Raw genomic sequence first — 17,936 nt, 5'->3', positions numbered from 1 at the left:
AGTTAATTAAGGCACTCTTTGTCTCACTCGAAAGAGTTTTCAAAGGATTTTAGAATTAATCTCCTTTAAACCCATAAATTTCATGGATTGGGTTAGCTAGGGAAAATCCCAAAATAGCTTGAATATGAAATCCCGAACTCCGGAATCGCCTTTTTATCATTGTTAATTTCTAATCGAATTTAATTACTTGCCATTTTGAATATTGCCATATTTGAATTTGCTTTATTTTAATTTGATGCAAATTTAGTTAAATCATTACATAGTTGAATAGATTATTAAATTTGCACATTTAGATTTCATACTCCATTACCCATTAAGTCATTATTTTAATTTCATAAATACTTCAATTTAGTCAACTTTTATATCGAAAATTCAATCATTAACACAACTCCTCGTGGGATCGATATTTTTCTATACTACTTGTACGACCCGTGCACTTGCGGTTGGGACGCATCAAGTTTTTAGCGCCGTTGCCGGGGAGTTGTTTGTTTAAGATTGAATTCTTGATTATTTTAGTTGTTTTTTAGTTTTATCTCTGTTATCTTTTCATTTTGTGTTTGTTTGTTCTTTTTCAGGTACTCTTAATCTTTTATGAGAAGAGCTAGAAGCACAAGTGATACATCCTTATTATTCAACTCTGAAATTGAGAAATTTTGTAAGGCCAACAAGAAAGAAACCAGAAAAAGAAAAGAAGCCTTGATAGAAACTGAATTAGAAGCAGACATGGCTGATGAAAGAATTAGAATTGGTGTTGGTAATGCTGGAAATGGTCAAAATAATGAAAATGCAGCCCATGGTGAAGAGGTAGTAAATGCTAATCTGCCTAGGGGAAGTATGATGGATCATGCTTTTCCTCGTTTTGATGACTTGAGAGAGAGCATAGCAAGACCAAGAATTGATGTAAATAGTTACAAGATGGATTTTGGAGTCCTTCAAATGATTCAGAATTCTCAATTTGGGGGTCATCCTTCTGAAAATCCACACACACATCTGAAGAAGTTTGCTATGATTTGTGACATGCAAAAACAACCTGGAGTATCTGATGATGTAGCAAGGCTAAAATTGTTTCCATTCTCTTTGAAAGATAGAGCATTGGATTGGCTTGATTCTTTACCTCACAACTCAATTACAAATTGGGAGCAGCTCACTGATGTATTTCTTGCCCAATACTTTCCACCTGGAAAAACTCAAGAGTTGAGGAATCAAATGATTGCTTTTAGACCAAGAGAAGATGAGACTCTTTATGAGTCATGGATGAGATGGAAGGAGTTGGAGAGACAATGTCCACATCATGCCATTCCTAAATGGATGATAAACTAGAATTTTTACACAAATGTCACTCCTGCTATCAGAGGAATCATTGATGCTCAATCTGGTGTGTAATTCATCATTAAGCATGAAGATGAAGCTTATGAGTTATTAGAGAAAATAGCAAAGAACAGTCATCTATGGAGTAGTCCAAGAGGGTCAACTCCAACTCAAAAAAGGCAAGTTGCTGGAATGTATGAGCTTAATCCATTCAACATGATCAATGCCAAATTTGATGCACTCACTAATGTCCTTGCTAAGAAAATGGAGGATTTAAGTATGCTAGTCAGTTCATCATCATGCTCTGGAAGTTCTCAACAAGTTACTTATGCAGAAGGAACAATGAGCTGTGGAGTAGATTATCCTTCATATGCTTGGAGGAATCATCCCAATTTTTCATGGGAGAATCAGCAAAATCAAGCTTCAACTCAGAACTTTCCATCACAACAACAAGAGCATCAATACCAACAACCTAGGCAACCACCACCTAGTTTTCAGCAAAAGAATGCAAATACTGCACCTTTACCAAGACAGCAAGAACAAAGTTCCACCACAGAGGCTTTATTACAACAAATTCTTGCTAATCAAATTAAGCGTGATGAAGAGTTAAGAGAGATGACAGCAAGGCTGGAACAAATGCAAACACACAATAGGATGCTGGAAAATCAGATTGCACAACAAGCATGCTCATCAAGTACCAATTCTATGGGGAAACTTCCTAGTCAAACAGAAAATCCAAGGGAGCAATGTCATGCCATCACACTGAGGAGTGGTAAAATAGTGCATAATGAGAAGAGTGAAAAAGTTGAAAAGAGAGAAAATGAGGAAGATTTTGAGGGAGATGAAAAACAAAAGAGTGAAAAAGGGAGTGCAAGAAAAGGTAAAGAGGAGGTTGGAGAGAAAGAAGAGAAATATATACCTCCAGAGCCTTACAAGCCACAGCTTCCCTTTCCACAGAGATTTCAAAAAGCCAAGCTTGATAAGCAATTTGGGAAGTTCTTAGAGGTTTTGAAGAAGCTATATATAAATGTGCCTTTTATTGATGCTCTTTCCCAAATGCCTTCTTATGCTAAGTTTCTAAAAGAAATTCTCTCAAATAAGAGGAGACTTAAAGATGATGAGACTGTAGCCTTAACTGAGGAATGCAGTGCTATCCTCCAAAGGAAACTTCCTCCAAAGCTCAAGGATCCAGGGAGTTTTTCAATTCCATGCCACATTGGGGAATCATGTTCTATAAAAGCTTTATGTGATTTAGGGGCTAGTGTAAGCCTTATGCCCCTCTCCATCTATGAGAAGCTCAACATGGGAGATCTTAAGCCAACCCACATTTCTCTTCAGTTAGCTGATAGATCAATTAAGTATCCTGAAGGGATTTTAGAGAATGTGCCTCTGAAGGTTGGGAAATTCTATATACCTGTTGACTTTGTCATCTTGGACATGGAAGAGGATTCTAATATCCCAATCATTTTGGGGAGGCCTTTCCTAGCTACAGCTGGTGCTTTGATTGACGTGAAAGGTGAAAAGCTTACTCTCAGAGTCGGAGAGGATCATTTAGTCTTCAACATTAGCAATGATAAGAAGAAGCAACATGAAGATGTAGACTCTTGTTTGAGAATTGATATAGTTGATGAGTTAGCAAAAGAGCACTTTAGAAAGAGCTATCCGAAGGCTTCTCTTGAAAGTTGTCTTATCCATGAAGGGAGTATCAATGATGAAAATCCAAAAGAGGCTGCATTTGCACAACATTTAAAGGGTAATCCATCTTGTCCTATGGCACCAATCTTTCAAGTTGAGCAAGTGGAGAAAAGTGAAGTAAAACAACCATCTCTCAAAAAATAAGTTGCACCAAAGGTTGTCAAGAAAGAAATGGTGGGATTTTTAGACAAAGCAACAAGGATCTTCTCATGTGATGGAAAGAAAATGAAGTATAGATTCATTGAAGCACCTATTGGAAACAGAGGCAATAAATTCCAATTTCAGCCACCATGAAACATGAAAAGAGTCCAGCTAAGGACTATAAATTAGCGCTCTTGGGAGGCATCCCAAGTCGTTTTATTTTACTTTTCTTTGATTTACTTTTACTTTCATTGCTTTTGTTTTTATCTTGAATCTCCCCAAATTCAATTTTTGACATTGTTGAATTTTGTCCCTTGTAAATGTATTTCAATGGAGGAAGGAGTCACACTGGTTTATGCAGAGCAAAAAATGACATTCTGCAGCAAAGATGGTGTCTGCAGTAGATGGCTTATGTTCTTGGTGAGGTTGGGTGTGTAACTTTTAAGTAAATGTGCTTTTAATGTTAATATGGTGGTAAGTGAGCCATTTTTGCAGTTATGAGCTTATTTGGGTTGTGGGATTTAAGGTGGAAATGCTGCATTTTTCTTGGCATGACTTGGGGAGTTCATCATTTGTGAATAGATACAACTTTATGCAGATTTTATTGAGTTTTAATGTGCTAAATGTTGATTTGCAGATTTTGAGTCAAAATGGCATGGGTCACAAATGCCTTTTATGCAGGATCCATCTTCTACAAGATTGTGTGATGCATTTTTGATGAACTTTGTATATATTGATGTGTTTTTGGTGAAAATTTCTCATGGTTTATGCTTCATGGAATTATATTTCTTCATTCTAGGGTATTTTTCACACTTGCAAATCATGTTCCATTGCAATCTTAATCTTATTGAATTGTGCATAAGCAACTGCATAGCTTATGCAATCCTGCATAACCACAATTCTTGCCATTTTTCACCTTTATTGCAAGTGCATAAGGAGAGTGCATAGCCTATGCAATTCTGCATAACCTCATTTTGTCAAATTTCATATCTGCAAAACTTGCATAAGGTGAGTGCATGACTTATGCACATTTGCACAACTTCAAATTCTGCATTTTCTCTCTCTGCCGAAGTCTGCATAAGCAGAGTGCATAACCTATGCACTTCTGCATAACCAAAAACTCTGAATTTCCAATTCTGCCGAGGGGTGCATAAGCAGAGTGCATAACCTATGCACTACGCATGACCGAAAACCCAAAGAAAATCAAACTTGCCGAGGGGTGCATAAGGAAGGTGCATAAGTTATGCACTTCCGCATAACCAAGAACTCCAAAAATTCAAACTTGCCGAGGGGTGCATAAGCAGAGTGCATAACCTATGCACATCTGCATGACCACCAACCCAAAATTCCAAAAATTGCCGAACAGTGCATGAGCAGAGTGCATAACCTATGCACTTCTGCATGACCCGATTTTCTGAACAACCACTTCTGCCGAGAGATGCATAAGGGGAGTGCATAACTTATGCACTCCCGCATGACTTCGCTCCTCAAAATTTCAAGGGTCACCGAAACTTGCATAAGGAGAGTGCATAACTTATGCACTTCCGCATGACCAAAAAAAAAAAAAAAAAAAAAAAAAATTTTGCAAATATTTTACATAGCCTATGCAACCCTTATTGCCACTTATGCAGCACCGCATGGCTTATGCACCCTACTTATGCACAAAAAAAAAAAAAAAAAAATATTTTGCAAATATTTTACATAGCCTATGCAACCCTTATTGCCACTTATGCAGCACCGCATGGCTTATGCACCTTACCTATGCACATGCTCTGGACAGCACTTAACTCTGCATAACCTGTGCAGCTTCTTATGCATTCCTTTATCTTGAATTCTCATACCAGGTAACTCTTTCTTTTTGCTCTTCATTTTTTACAATTCCTGGTCAATATTATTTGCTTTGAGTTTTGGTTATCTGCTGCTTGAGACATTGAGGACAATGTCCAATTTTGAGTTTGGGGGTGCACATTTTGATTTTTGGCTTTACTTTTCACATTTTGAGTATAGGAGCATCTCATTCCATTTCATTTACATATATTGTAAATATTTTACATATACATCCATACACACACACACATTACACATTTACACACACATTATACATTACATTGCACACAAACATACAAATAGACTTCCTCCATTTAGTTAATACATTACTCATCTTAGGAATCATACACCATGTATTAAAATCTTTTGCCAAATCCCTTGAGTATTGAAAATGTACCTATGAGAGTGATTTGACTCACCCTTTAGCTGGGTTTGTGGATTGAAAGTTTCCTAAGAGGTGCAAGGTTTTGAAGTGTCTATCCCTTGCCCATATCTTCTTAGCCAAAAAGCCACCCAACTAGTCATTTGGAGATGGAAGTGTTTAGAGGGAATTATTGGATATAAGGTAGTCAAATGATGTCTCACCAATCCTAGAACAAATTTTCTAAACCTTTCAAGGCGAAATACCAGCTTGTACTTGAAAAGAGAGATGATTAGGCATTCTTTGATTTAAACCTTCTCATTTTAAACCTTTGGCCCTTTTCCTAATTAAAATTGACCCTTGCAAACCCCTTTGAGCCTTTTTACCCCTAATTTTTCTTGAAATCCTTATTGTTACCTAGCCAATGAACCAAACACTCCAACCCTTTTCATGAGAATAATTATTTACAATATTAGGTACATAAAAAAAAAAGAGAAAAAGAAAAAAAAAATACAATAAAAGGGAGAAGAAATACTTGTCACCTTGTAAAAGTGCTAGTATATGTGCTTTTCACTATTGCCATTCAAAATGAAAGAAATCCACCCAAAGTATTAAAAGAAATGAGTTTGGGGGTGGCAATTTTAGGGACAATCATCAAAAGAAAATGCAAAATACAAGTTAAAGTATCAAAATGTCCCTCCATTTTTATCTGTTTTGTAAACTATGCTAGCACTTGACAATCCTCATTGTGTATTTCTCTCTCCCATATATATAAAAAAAAGAGAAAAAGAAAAAATATATAATAAAGTGTACCTTATGTTTCAAAATTGAAAATATTCTCATGCTTTGAATCCTTTTTACCCATCTTTCTTCTTAGCCTCATTTTGAACCCCATGGCCCCATTACATCCCTAAAAAGACCTTTGATCTCTTGATAGTACTAGCTACATTAGTGGAGATAGGAGTAGGGAATTTGCCTATGGGATTGGAAAATTATTCATTCATTCATTCAATTCCATCATTCCATATGGAGACACTTTGACTATTGATTGTTCTAGAATTCCTTTTGAGCATGACTCTCTCTTTTGATTGGTTGGTTTGGGGATTTTGAATGATAATTGACTTGATGGCTAAGCGGTGAAAGTTTGGATAAGCATTAGATTCTTTGCATTTTGAGGGATGGGTATACGGGTTGTTGGTATGGCTAAAGGTGTATTAAGTTACTTTAATTGGTAATTTTCATAACTCCTTGGATAAGGCACCCCTAAAAACTTTGCATCACATTTTAAAGTTTGCTTGAGGACAAGCAAAAGCCTGAGTTTGGGGGTATTTGATGCACACATTTTGCATAGTCATTTAGGTCTAATTTCACAATCATTTTATTTGGTTATTAGTCATTTTTAGCTAATTTCATTAGTTAATTAGTTAGTTTTTCATAGTTGTCAATTTTGCACTAATTTGTAATTTTTACTTTGTTTTGTAGGGAAAATGGTGTTTTTGAAGGACTAAAGAGAATTTTGTCATTGAGGAGTGTCTTCTACAGCAAAAAGAGGTCAAAAAAAACAAGTTTTCAAGCTGAAATATGCATTGACCAAACTGTGCATAACTTGCCGCATAAGCTATGCAGATCTGCATAAGGAGGAAGATCACTGTTCCAGAACCAGCTGAAATGTGCATAAGGAGACCGCATAGCTTATGCACATTCTCACCTCCCTTATGCACATTCACGAAATTGTGCATAACCTATGCACCAAGTCATGCAACGCATAAGTGACCTGAACCAGTAAAATCGCATAAGGGATGCATAACTTATGCGATCCACTTATGCAGTCCCATAAAGAGTTCATTAATGAGCTGGCAGAAGATTCCCTTAATGTATTCCTCCTAGAACATACTATTTTAGGGCTCCATGTCAGAAAAATGCTATATATAGTCTCATTTTCCCATTTTAAAAAAGGGAGGCAAGGAGAAAAGAAGAAGAGGAGAAGAGAGGCAGAATTTGAGGAGTCATTTTCACCTTCCACACCATTTTTAACCAAGATTTGCAGATTTCTTCCTTCTTTTACATTTTTCTACATTTCTAGTGTTTAATTTCTTACTTCTTAGCTTAGATTAAAGCTTTATTTCCATTTAAACTCATCATATCTTGTAAGCATTATGGATAGTGAGTAGTTTACTTTTGATTCTGGAGTAAGGGATGTAATATTTTAGTTATTTTTGTGGATTTGAACTGGGTTAGTCCCAATTTAATGAATTTATGAGGTTTAATCCATTTCTTGTGTGCTTATTCACATGCTTAATGAAGGGCCCCATTAAGTTATGTTCTTAATCCTTGGTTGAAGCAGAAAGGAGAAAACCAAGTGATAGTTAATCAAGAAATTGGACTTAATTAACTTAGATCTAGAAATAGACTAAGGGTTAAGAGGGTTTTAATAGATTGATTAAAGAACCTAATGGGTCTTGGTTAATTTTAACTCCACGAAAGTAGGATTAAGTTAATTAAGGCACTCTTTGTCTCACTCGAAAGAGTTTTCAAAGGATTTTAGAATTAATCTCCTTTAAACCCATAAATTTCATGGATTGGGTTAGCTAGGAAAATCCCAAAATAGCTTGAATATGAAATCCGAACTCCTAATCGCTTTTTATCATTGTTAATTTCTAATCGAATTTAATTACTTGCCATTTTGAATATTGCCATATTTGAATTTGCTTTATTTTAATTTGATGCAAATTTAGTTAAATCATTACATAGTTGAATAGATTATTAAATTTGCACATTTAGATTTCATACTCCATTACCCATTAAGTCATTATTTTAATTTCATAAATACTTCAATTTAGTCAACTTTTATATCGAAAATTCAATCATTAACACAACTCCTCGTGGGATCGATATTTTTCTATACTACCTGTACGACCCGTGCACTTGCGGTTGGGACGCATCAGTTCTATCACAACACGGGATGAACTTTCTCAAGCATTTTTAGCTCAATATTTCTCACCAAGCAAGACAGCTAAGCTAAGAAATGAGCTGACTTCTTTCAAACCTAGAGATGATGAGAGCTTGTATGAAGCATGGGAGAGGTACAAGTATTTACAAAGGAGATGTCCACATCATGGGATTCCTAAGTGGATGCTTGTTCAACACTTTTACAATGGAGTTTCACTAGCTATTAGAAGTACAATTGACGTATCTTCTGGAGGTGATCTTATGGAGAAATCTGAAGATGAAGCTTTTTCTGCTCTGGATAAAATTGCTTATAACAACTACCAGTGGAGTTGTGAGAGGAATGAAATCAAGAAACCAGCTGGTATGTTTGAGCTTGATGCCATGAATATGACTAATGCTAAGTTTGATGCTTTGACAAGGAAGACGGACAAGCTAAGCATGAAAGTAGATTCTTCAGCTGGAGGTTCTAGTAATTCAGTAGAAGTTGGAGCTGCAAATGTCAATTGTGCAGCAGATTTTTCTACACTTAATCAAGATTTTTCAAGTGAGCAAGTGGATTATGTGGGGAACTACAATCAAAGACTAGGTGGTAACTCATTTTCTGCAACTTATAACCCAGCATGGAGAAACCACCCCAATTTCTCTTGGGGAGGTAGACAAGGACAAAATCAGAATTTTCAGCAACCTTCTTGGTATCAACAACATCAGAATTTTCAGCAGAATAGAGGTCCTCCTCCTGGAATTTCTAAACCTCAAAATGCACCTGCTCCACCTCTACCACAACAAGCACAACTAGACAAGACAGCTAGATTGGAAGCTATGATTGAGACTCTACTTGTGAGCCATCAAAGTCAACAAGAAATGATTTCTCAATTAGCATCTAAAGTGGATCAAATGGCAACACACAACAAGATGTTAGAGAATCAAATAACTCAACAGGCTAGCTCTTCAAATAGTAAAGCTTTTGGGAAGCTTCCTAGCCAACCTGAGAATCCAAGAGAGCAGTGCAATGCTGTTACTTTAAGAAGTGGAAAGGTAATGGGGGAAGAACACGAAATTGAAGTAAAGTTGAAAGAAAAGAAAGATGAGTGTGAGAGTGAATCCACTTCAACTAAAGCTAAAGCTAGTAAGGAAGCAAATGAAGAGAAAGAAGATAAAAAGAAAATAGAAGAGAAATATGTGCCTCCTGCACCGTACAAGCCACCATTGCCCTTTCCTCAGAGGTTTCATAAAGCACAATTAGATAAGCAGTTTGGGAAATTCCTTGAAGTTTTGAAGAAGTTGTATATCAACATTCCATTCACCGATGTCATTTCTCAAATGCCTTCTTATGCTAAGTTTTTGAGGGAGATTTTATCAAATAAAAGAAGGTTGGAAGATTATGAAACTGTTGCACTTCGAGGAGTGCAAGCTTTATTGCAGAACAAGCTCCCACCTAAGCTGAAAGATCCTGGAAGTTTTTCCATACCATGTCACATTGGAGAAACAAGTATTGAGAGAGCATTATGTGACTTGGGGGCTAGTGTTAGCTTGATGCCACTTTCCATATGTGAGAAGTTAAAGGTTGGAGATCTAAAGCCCACAACTATTTCTTTGCAGTTAGCTGACAGATCTATAAAGTATCCAGTTGGGATTTTAGAGAATGTACCATTAAAAGTTGGAAAGTTTTTCATTCCAGTGGATTTTATTGTACTAGAGATGGAGGAGGATGTAAGAACACCCATCATACTTGGAAGGCCATTTTTAGCCACTGCAGGAGCTAATATAGATGTAAAGAATGGGATATTGAAGTTGACAGTGGGGGAGGAGGAAATAGAGTTTAATTTATTTCAACATTCCAAGGAACCAACTGTGATGAATTCTTGTTATAGGGTAGATGTTATAGAGCATGATGCTGAAACTGAAGTTACTAAACTATAGGAAAATCAAGCTATTCCAACACAATGCAATCAGCATAAAGTGCGAAAGAAAAAGTCAGCTTCACCATCTCATTTCATTAACAATGAAGCTTCAAAAGTTAATCTCAAGCCTCCATCAAAATCACTCAAAAGAGGAGATTCATCTAAAGTTTGTAAGAATATTCTTCAAGATATAGTTGGGATTCTGAACAAAGCAACAGGTATTTTCACATATAATGAGAAAAAGTTGAAGTATAAATTCATTTCAGCACCTGTTGTGAAGGGAGGTAATATTTTCCAATTCCAACCACCATGAGCTTTGAAAGGAAGGTCAAGCTTAAGACCTTAAACAAGCGCTTCTTGGGAGGCAACCCAAGCGTATCCTTTTATAGTTTATTGATTTTCCATTTCTTTTCATTTTCAGTTTCAGTTTTCACCCTCATTAAACTCAAAAGTGACATTTGTTTATCTTTTGCAGGTCATTCATGAAGATTGGGCAAATTAACACTTGTAGCAAAAAGAAAGAATTGAAAGGAAGCAAGTATAAGCAAAATTATGCACCTTATCCAGTGCCTGTGAACAGTAACACCTTTAAACTTGTGCTAAATTGCTGATATTGTAATCTACTTGATAGCACATGTTTAATTTTGTGTCTTGTGTAAATTCTGTGAAATGCAACTTGAATGAGGATCAATTTTGATATTTAGGACTGATGTGAGCTTTATTGAAGTGCAAAGATAGTGTTTGTTAAGTTTTACCTTTTAGTGTATATATAGTTCTGTAATCTGTTAGAAATTTACATGTTTTTGTTTGAATTGTTGCTAGTTTTTGCAGTCTGCTATTTTTTTTGTTACTGTTCACGCTACTGTTTATACTGCTCAAAAAGTCAATTTCTATGTCTTTTCTGCAATTTTTGAATGTCTGGAACTTGTCTCAAATGCTGCTGAAAATGTGCTTTGGGTATAAGCTTGGAAATCAAACCATTTCATTGGGTTTGCAGAAAGGTAATTACAATCCATGCTTAATTTAAGTTGTTTGCCTTTCAAATCCCTTCATGGTTATGTTATGTTTGATGAGTTCTAAGAGATGATGAGCTTAAATTCCTCAATTTTATGGTGTTTGTGTGTATTTGGTAGTTGCTGAGGGTCATGATAGCATTCCATAGCATTTGGACTGTTTTTGGTAAGTAAAACCACAATTTTTCCCAAAACCTGCCTAAACTTGCTGATGATGTTGCTTACTAAGCAGAGTCCTATGCAAATTCTGCTGAACCTTATGCTTAACCCCAAGCATGGCCCAAATTACCAGATGTCTACCCCACATTTTAAAAAGCCCAAAACTTCCGCCATTTTTATAAAACCCTCGCCCACACTCCCGATAAGCCACAACTTTCATTCTGCCGACTCCCTTCCCGCACCATTTTTTTCGGCAATTTTTAAGGGAAGCTGAAAAGTCTCTTTCTCTTCATTAAATGGTGAGAACCAAAATGTGGTCCACCCACAAACCCAAACCCAGAAGATTTCGACATTCTGTTAAATCGAAAATGGGTATTCAATCCTCTCTACCCACAAACCCTAACCCCAGTCCCAGTCTGCCGCCCCCTCAGTCACCACCACCGCAAACGCCTCCGCTACCTCAATCACCACCACCACCTCAATCGCCACCACTACCCCCAGGCCAAACACCAACTCTCGTTCTGCCGACCCCCCTCTCGCCACAAACTGAGCCGCAAAATGAGACACCCATTTTTGACACTCAGTTCCCAGAACCAATGCCTGAACCTGCGCCTACTCAAACGAAATCTAAAGATAAAACTAAAAAGGCTGCAGGTAGACCCAAGAAAGCCCCTGTCGGAAAAAGAAAAAGAGCGCCCTCTGTTCCTTTCGACCTAAACTCTCCACCTCAACCCTCCTCTGAACCAGTCAGCAAAAGGACTAGGTCCTCCTCGCAAATTCTACCACCAGCGGTCCAAACCCCTGTATCTCAGTCACCCTTAAACTCTCCAGCAGCACCTGCGTCATCTGCCAATGATATAGAGGAGGTACTTTCTCCATTACCTTGGGCTTTTAAGGACATGGATATGAAAAATGCTTATGAGAGATTAGTTTCTAAACCTATTTTGGCAAACAAATATATGGATGAGCAGATTTTAAAAGAATTAGGCATTTATGACTCTGTATTTGCCTATTTAGATGCTGTCAACTGGACTAAATTTGCTAGGATTAGGGAACCAGTGTACAAGGATTTGACCCTGGAATTTTTGAGTTCCTTAAGGCTGAATTTCAAACCAACAGTACCTGAGCATAAGGATGTGATATATTTTTGATGTGCTGGAATTGATAGGGAGTTAGACATGGATGCTATGAATGCAATTTTTGGTTTTCAGGGTTTGGGCTATAAAAATATTGAGTGGCAACAAACTATCTATGACCCTGTTCAATTCTGGAAAGACATTGCACCTTTTGGGGGTTATTACAGACAGAGGACTGCAAAAGCCTCTAGAATAGTTGATCATGTGTTGAAATACCTCCATAGGTTCATTTCTTACACTATTTTAGGAAGGGGACACAGTAACAGCATTGTGGGTGCTGGAGATTTATTTTTCTTGTGGTGCATGAAGGAGAGAAAACAAGTAAGCACAGCCCATTTCCTAGCTACTCATTGGCACCAAATTGTCACAAAGCATACCAAAGGTAGTATAGTTTTTGGAGGATATATCACTGCCATAGCCAACTCATTTAGCTTTGATGCTAGTATATATAAGCTGCTACTAGTTTCTGGTGAATCATATATAGACAGCACAATGTTGCTACACATGGTTATTTGTGAGAGAGTAGGACATACCTACGCTTTGTTACAGCAGCATCCTGAAGCCAGTGGTACTGCAGAACCCACTACCTTTGCACCAGCAGAACCCCAAACAACCACTACCCCGCAGTTTTTAGTAGATATTTTGTCCCTCTTAAAATCCTTGGAATCCAAAATAGCCAGTTTCACTGTCCAAGCATCTGTTCCCTCACCTGACACCATAGATATCCTTGCTACCTTGAAGAGCTTAGAAGTCAAAATTGATACCATGGGTCAGCAGCAGGTCAACCAAAAGAAGAAGCTAGAAAAGAAACTTAAAAAGAGATTTTTATCTCTTAAAAAGAAACAGAAGCAGCATCAACTTCAAATGTTGGAGCTCTACAACAAATTGGCCCAATCTTATAACAATTTATATCATTGGGGCCAAGACATGCTTCAAGAAATGAAAGACCTCACAGAAAATTTGGAAACTGTACAAGCTTGGATCACAATGAACCTCTTGCGGGACTGAGCGGACACAGTGCGGCAACAAAGCCTTGACAGCAGAGCTTGAACAGTAGTAGTAGTTTAGTACTAGTTTTAGTTCTTCAATTCAGTTTTAATTTCTGTTTTAGGTTTATTTTGTAATCTGTTTATTTTAATCTTCAAACTTTAGTAATAGTTGTAACACTTTGGTAATTAGTTTTTATGATTATACTTGCACTTCTTTTCTTTAGTTTACTTTATTTTATTTTGTTTTCTGCTATGGACATAGTTATTCTGTGAATACTTTTTGGTTTAATTCTTGATTTAACTGTTAGATCTTATTTCTTTACACTTTTTCATCTTCTTGCTCATTATTTTTGCACTTTATCTTTTCTTCAATCCTAATTTTGTTGACATTGATGAGTTGCACAATTTTCTTTGAGCAGCATCTGTTTCACATCATTTGGAGGTAACAGCTTACCCTTTTACTATTTATGATTATGGTATGTTGCCAATGCTTATGCTTTCGCTTTACCCTACGCAGCAGGTTAAGCAACATCTTAAGCAGTGTAAATTCATACATTTGGGACACTTTTTCACATTGTTCTCTCTAAAGCTTCATTGTTAATATCATTTTGAGCTAATTTTGGAATTCTTGAGCTTATATTGATTTAATCCCCAATTGTATATATTTCATTAATTGATTAGTTCACACAATTTTGCCCATCTTTGCATTCATTTTAAACATTGAGGACAATGTTTCATTTGAGTTTGGGGGTGAATTGAAAGGGACAATTATAATTCAAAGTCAATGATATTTATGTAGTCCCTCTAAAAACTTCAAAGTTATATGCTAGCATTTGTGAATAGCTGTAAAGTTCCTAAAATATATATATATATATATATATATATATATATATATATATATATATATATATATATTTTGTGTGTCTTGATCTTTTAATAATTTGATTATTCTCATATTTTGTTACCTTTATCCTTTCCTTGTTAGCCACATTATCACCCCCTTGGCCCCATTACAACCCTTGAAAGTCCTTTTGATCTTTTGATAGTGTTTTGCTACATTAGTGGAGATTGGAATAGGAGAATTGCCTATGGGATTGTGATATCACTAATACATTCATATACTTCCATCATTATTTGAGACACTTTAGTTTATGGATTACCCTATAGTCTATTTAGGCATGATTATTCTTTGTGATTGATTGGTTTGGGCTTGATGATATGGATAATTGACCCAAGGCTAAGCGGTGATAACTTTGGTAAGGATTGAATTCTTTGCATCTTGAAAGTGGGTATATGGTGTGTTGGTGGCTAAAGATAAGCTTGAAAGTTTGGATAAGTAATTTTCATAAATTTAAGGTAAGGCACCCCAAATTGCATTAATTGTTTTTATTTGCTTGAGGACAAGCAAAGGTTTGAGTTTGGGGGAATTTGTTACACTCATTTCATATAGGCATTTTAGGGTAGTTTTGCATCCATTTTGCCCTTATATTTTAGTATATTTTATGTTTTTAGCTTTATTTTAGCTTATTTGTTAACTTTAGATACTTTATATTTGATTTTCGTAATTTTGTTGTTTTTGATAGGATTTTGTGGCAAATCAAAGATCAAAGAGTGCATTAGGAAATGATTTGAAGAAATTTGGAGTCCTTTAAGCATAGAGGAAAGTTGAAGAAAATCAAGCTTTGAAAGAGCAAGTTAGCCGAAATTTGCTTGAGACTTTGCTTAAGATCCCACTTAGGGTAAAGCAGCAGTGCTTGAAGTGCAGCACAAGTCAAGCATGAGCAGAAAAGTCTATTTTACTCTAAGTCTGCCGAGATTTGCTGAGGGTCTGCTTAACCTTAAGCAGACAGTGTGACTAGAGGCTGAAATTTGCTAAGAAGCTGCTTAGGGTTAAGCTGAACCCTAAGCAGACCGCTCAGAACGTGAAAAATGCTGCTGACTTGGATAATTTTACACCTCATTTCCTATCCACTCCTTGGCTCTTATTTACTTTTAGGGCAGCTTTTTGGGACCATATAAATTCATCATTTCCTAATTTTTGCCACAAGAGGAAAGGGAGGAAAAACAAAAAGGAAAGAAAATTTAATAGAAAGAGAGAGAGGAGATGCCATTTTCTCTTGGGGAGGAGCTGCTGCACCAGTTTTAGAGCTCCAGAAACCAGAGATTTTGGTTCTTCCACCTGGGTTTTTCTATTTTAATCCTCTTATCATGTTTTTCTTTACTTTTCCATCAATATTTCTTGTAAATACCATCATGAGTGAGTAAACTCTTTAGATTTCAGAGTTGGGAAACATGTTTTAGATTAATTTGTGGATTTGGACTGGGTATTTCCTTATTTTACATAAATATGAGTTTTGATTCCTTCCTTGTGTGCTTGATTTACTTGCCTAATGTTGGTACCCATTGGGTATTGTGTTAATCTTTGATTGAAGGACCGAAAGGTGAAAGTCATTGATAGATAATCAAGGATTGGAACTTAAAATCACCTAGATTTAGAAATAAACTAGGATTTTAAGAGGAATTAATTATTGGTTACAAAACTTAATGGGTTTTAAAGTAATCAAATAACATACGAAAGTAGGTTTGGTTATTTTAGAACACACTTTGGTTTGCTTGAAAAAGATATCAAAGGAATTTAGAATCAATTTCCTTCAAACTCTATTTTTCCCTAAATTTGATTTGAATTACCCATTGTTAATTTAGTTTAATTGCAAACTAGATCTAGAATTTATTTGTTTGCTCTTTACCCATTTCAATTAGATTAATCAATTTTCCTTGCTTATTTACATTTACCATTTATTCATCAATCATTAGCCCAAATAATCGCTTCATTCATAGTTTGGTAATCAAACGTCAAATCCTCGTGGGAACGATACTTGATTCATCACTTTATTACTTGAAACGACCCGTATACTTGCGGATTCGCCACATCAGTATTCTCAAGAAAATTACACTTGACACTTTTTTTGAAAAGCTTACCATGGATCACTTTTAATAAATATCATATTTTATACTAATTATTATTTATTTTTTTACTTCTCTTTTAATTATCATTATTATTTATAATACTACCTTAATATTTATGACTTAAATTATTATTTTCTTTAAAATTTAATTTTTTAAAAATTAAGACATTTTGTATTTAAATGCAATATTTCAAAATTATTTATATTATTTTCTAAATACTACTTATTATTTAATTTTTTGTGAAAAAATCTTTGTTAAAAATAATAAAGATGTGTATTTTTTCGTGTTTGAGAAATAAAAAAGTAATAAATCGATAAAAAATATTTATCCTTTTTTTGCATTACTTTAATGCTTTTATTATTTGAAATATTTTTAAATTAATATTAATATTGTTAAATAAAGATAGTATTTGATTATATTATATATTTTTAATATATTAAAAAGATAAAGTTTTGATATTCTAAAATATAAAATAATTATATAATTAATCTACCTTAAATTATTTTATATCTTTAATAAATATTTTATTATATATTTATTTTTTTGTTATTTTTATTATGAAATTTTTTATTAAAAAAATTTGAGAGACAAAAGTGTATTCTACATAAAAAGTTATCTATATTATTTATAAATATATGAAAGGAGGGGGCTTTGCCCAAATTGTCTTTCATTCTTAAAATTAATTACAATTATATTTTTATTATTTAAATTAATTTTAAAAATTATATAAATTTTAAATTCTTAATTTTAGAGTTCGTATATGTTTAAAATTCTTAATCCCACTTATATTTAACTTTAATTAAATATAAAAGTTTATAAGAAGTAATTAATTAAAATAAAAAATTAATAAATAAAACATATTATTAATCTATCTATTATTTATAAAAATATAAAAAAATATATTTATAATCACATATAAATAATTAGTCGCTAATATATTAACTAGCTAATCATATAATTCATCGCTAATACTATTAGTTATAAAAAGATACGTCGTTGATAATCTTAGCAGTTAGAGCTTCTAAACATTATCATCTCTACTTTTAGCGACAGAAGATGTGCCGCTAAATATTTAATGATGTTAATTCTGTAATATACTAAAATTGTCACTAAATACCTAATTATTTTAATTTCTAATATTACAATAATTAATATAAATTAAAATTTTAATATTATTTTGATAATAATTTTACTTATACTAAACAACATATTATAATTATTAATATAGTAACTCCATAATTATAATCCTATAAGTATTATTAATTCATTAAAAATTATTTAAAATACAATTATTAAGAAACGTTAAACATGGAATATTATTCTTACTAATTTATTTTTTAATTGTTTTTAATATCTATAAAATTATAATTTTAAATTTTTATTTAATTAGAGTAAATTTATTTTATTATGTTGATATAATTCTAATTTTCTATTAATAATTGAATCGAGAATCATATTAACTCAATCCTGAATATCAAATAAAAAAAATT

The 17,936-nt window shown here is 34.4% G+C and overlaps 1 protein-coding gene and 2 non-coding genes across 3 annotated transcripts; 1 reads left to right on the top strand and 2 right to left on the bottom strand.

The window, feature by feature from the left end:
* Positions 1–1,190: 1,190 nt before the first annotated feature.
* Positions 1,191–1,298, bottom strand: LOC131173636 (small nucleolar RNA R71). Its single transcript, XR_009143950.1, has one exon. It is a non-coding gene; the product is annotated as a small nucleolar RNA R71 (small nucleolar RNA).
* Positions 1,299–8,347: 7,049 nt separating this feature from the next.
* LOC131173471 (small nucleolar RNA R71) lies at positions 8,348–8,454 on the bottom strand. The gene has a single exon (XR_009143787.1). It is a non-coding gene; the product is annotated as a small nucleolar RNA R71 (small nucleolar RNA).
* A 739-nt stretch (positions 8,455–9,193) lies between these two features.
* Positions 9,194–10,201, top strand: LOC131172703 (uncharacterized). Its single transcript, XM_058134218.1, has 2 exons — positions 9,194–9,564; positions 9,652–10,201. Exons 1-2 carry the CDS (start codon positions 9,194–9,196, stop codon positions 10,199–10,201), a joined length of 921 nt encoding a protein of 306 aa, XP_057990201.1.
* Positions 10,202–17,936: the final 7,735 nt, after the last annotated feature.

Source organism: Hevea brasiliensis, chromosome 14 (genome assembly GCF_030052815.1).
Source record: "Hevea brasiliensis isolate MT/VB/25A 57/8 chromosome 14, ASM3005281v1, whole genome shotgun sequence".
NCBI lineage: Eukaryota > Viridiplantae > Streptophyta > Magnoliopsida > Malpighiales > Euphorbiaceae > Hevea > Hevea brasiliensis.
The sequence above is the reverse complement of the archived record's forward strand: the minus strand, read 5'-3'. Positions and strand labels throughout refer to the sequence as shown.

Coding starts and splice junctions, on each gene's coding strand:
- LOC131172703 (XM_058134218.1), top strand. CDS start 9,194: ATGTTAGAGAATCAAATAACTCAACAGGCTAGCTCTTCAAATAGTAAA. Junction 9,565..9,651: donor CTTGAAGTTTTGAAGAAGTT/GTATATCAACAT, acceptor AAATAAAAGAAG/GTTGGAAGATTATGAAACTG.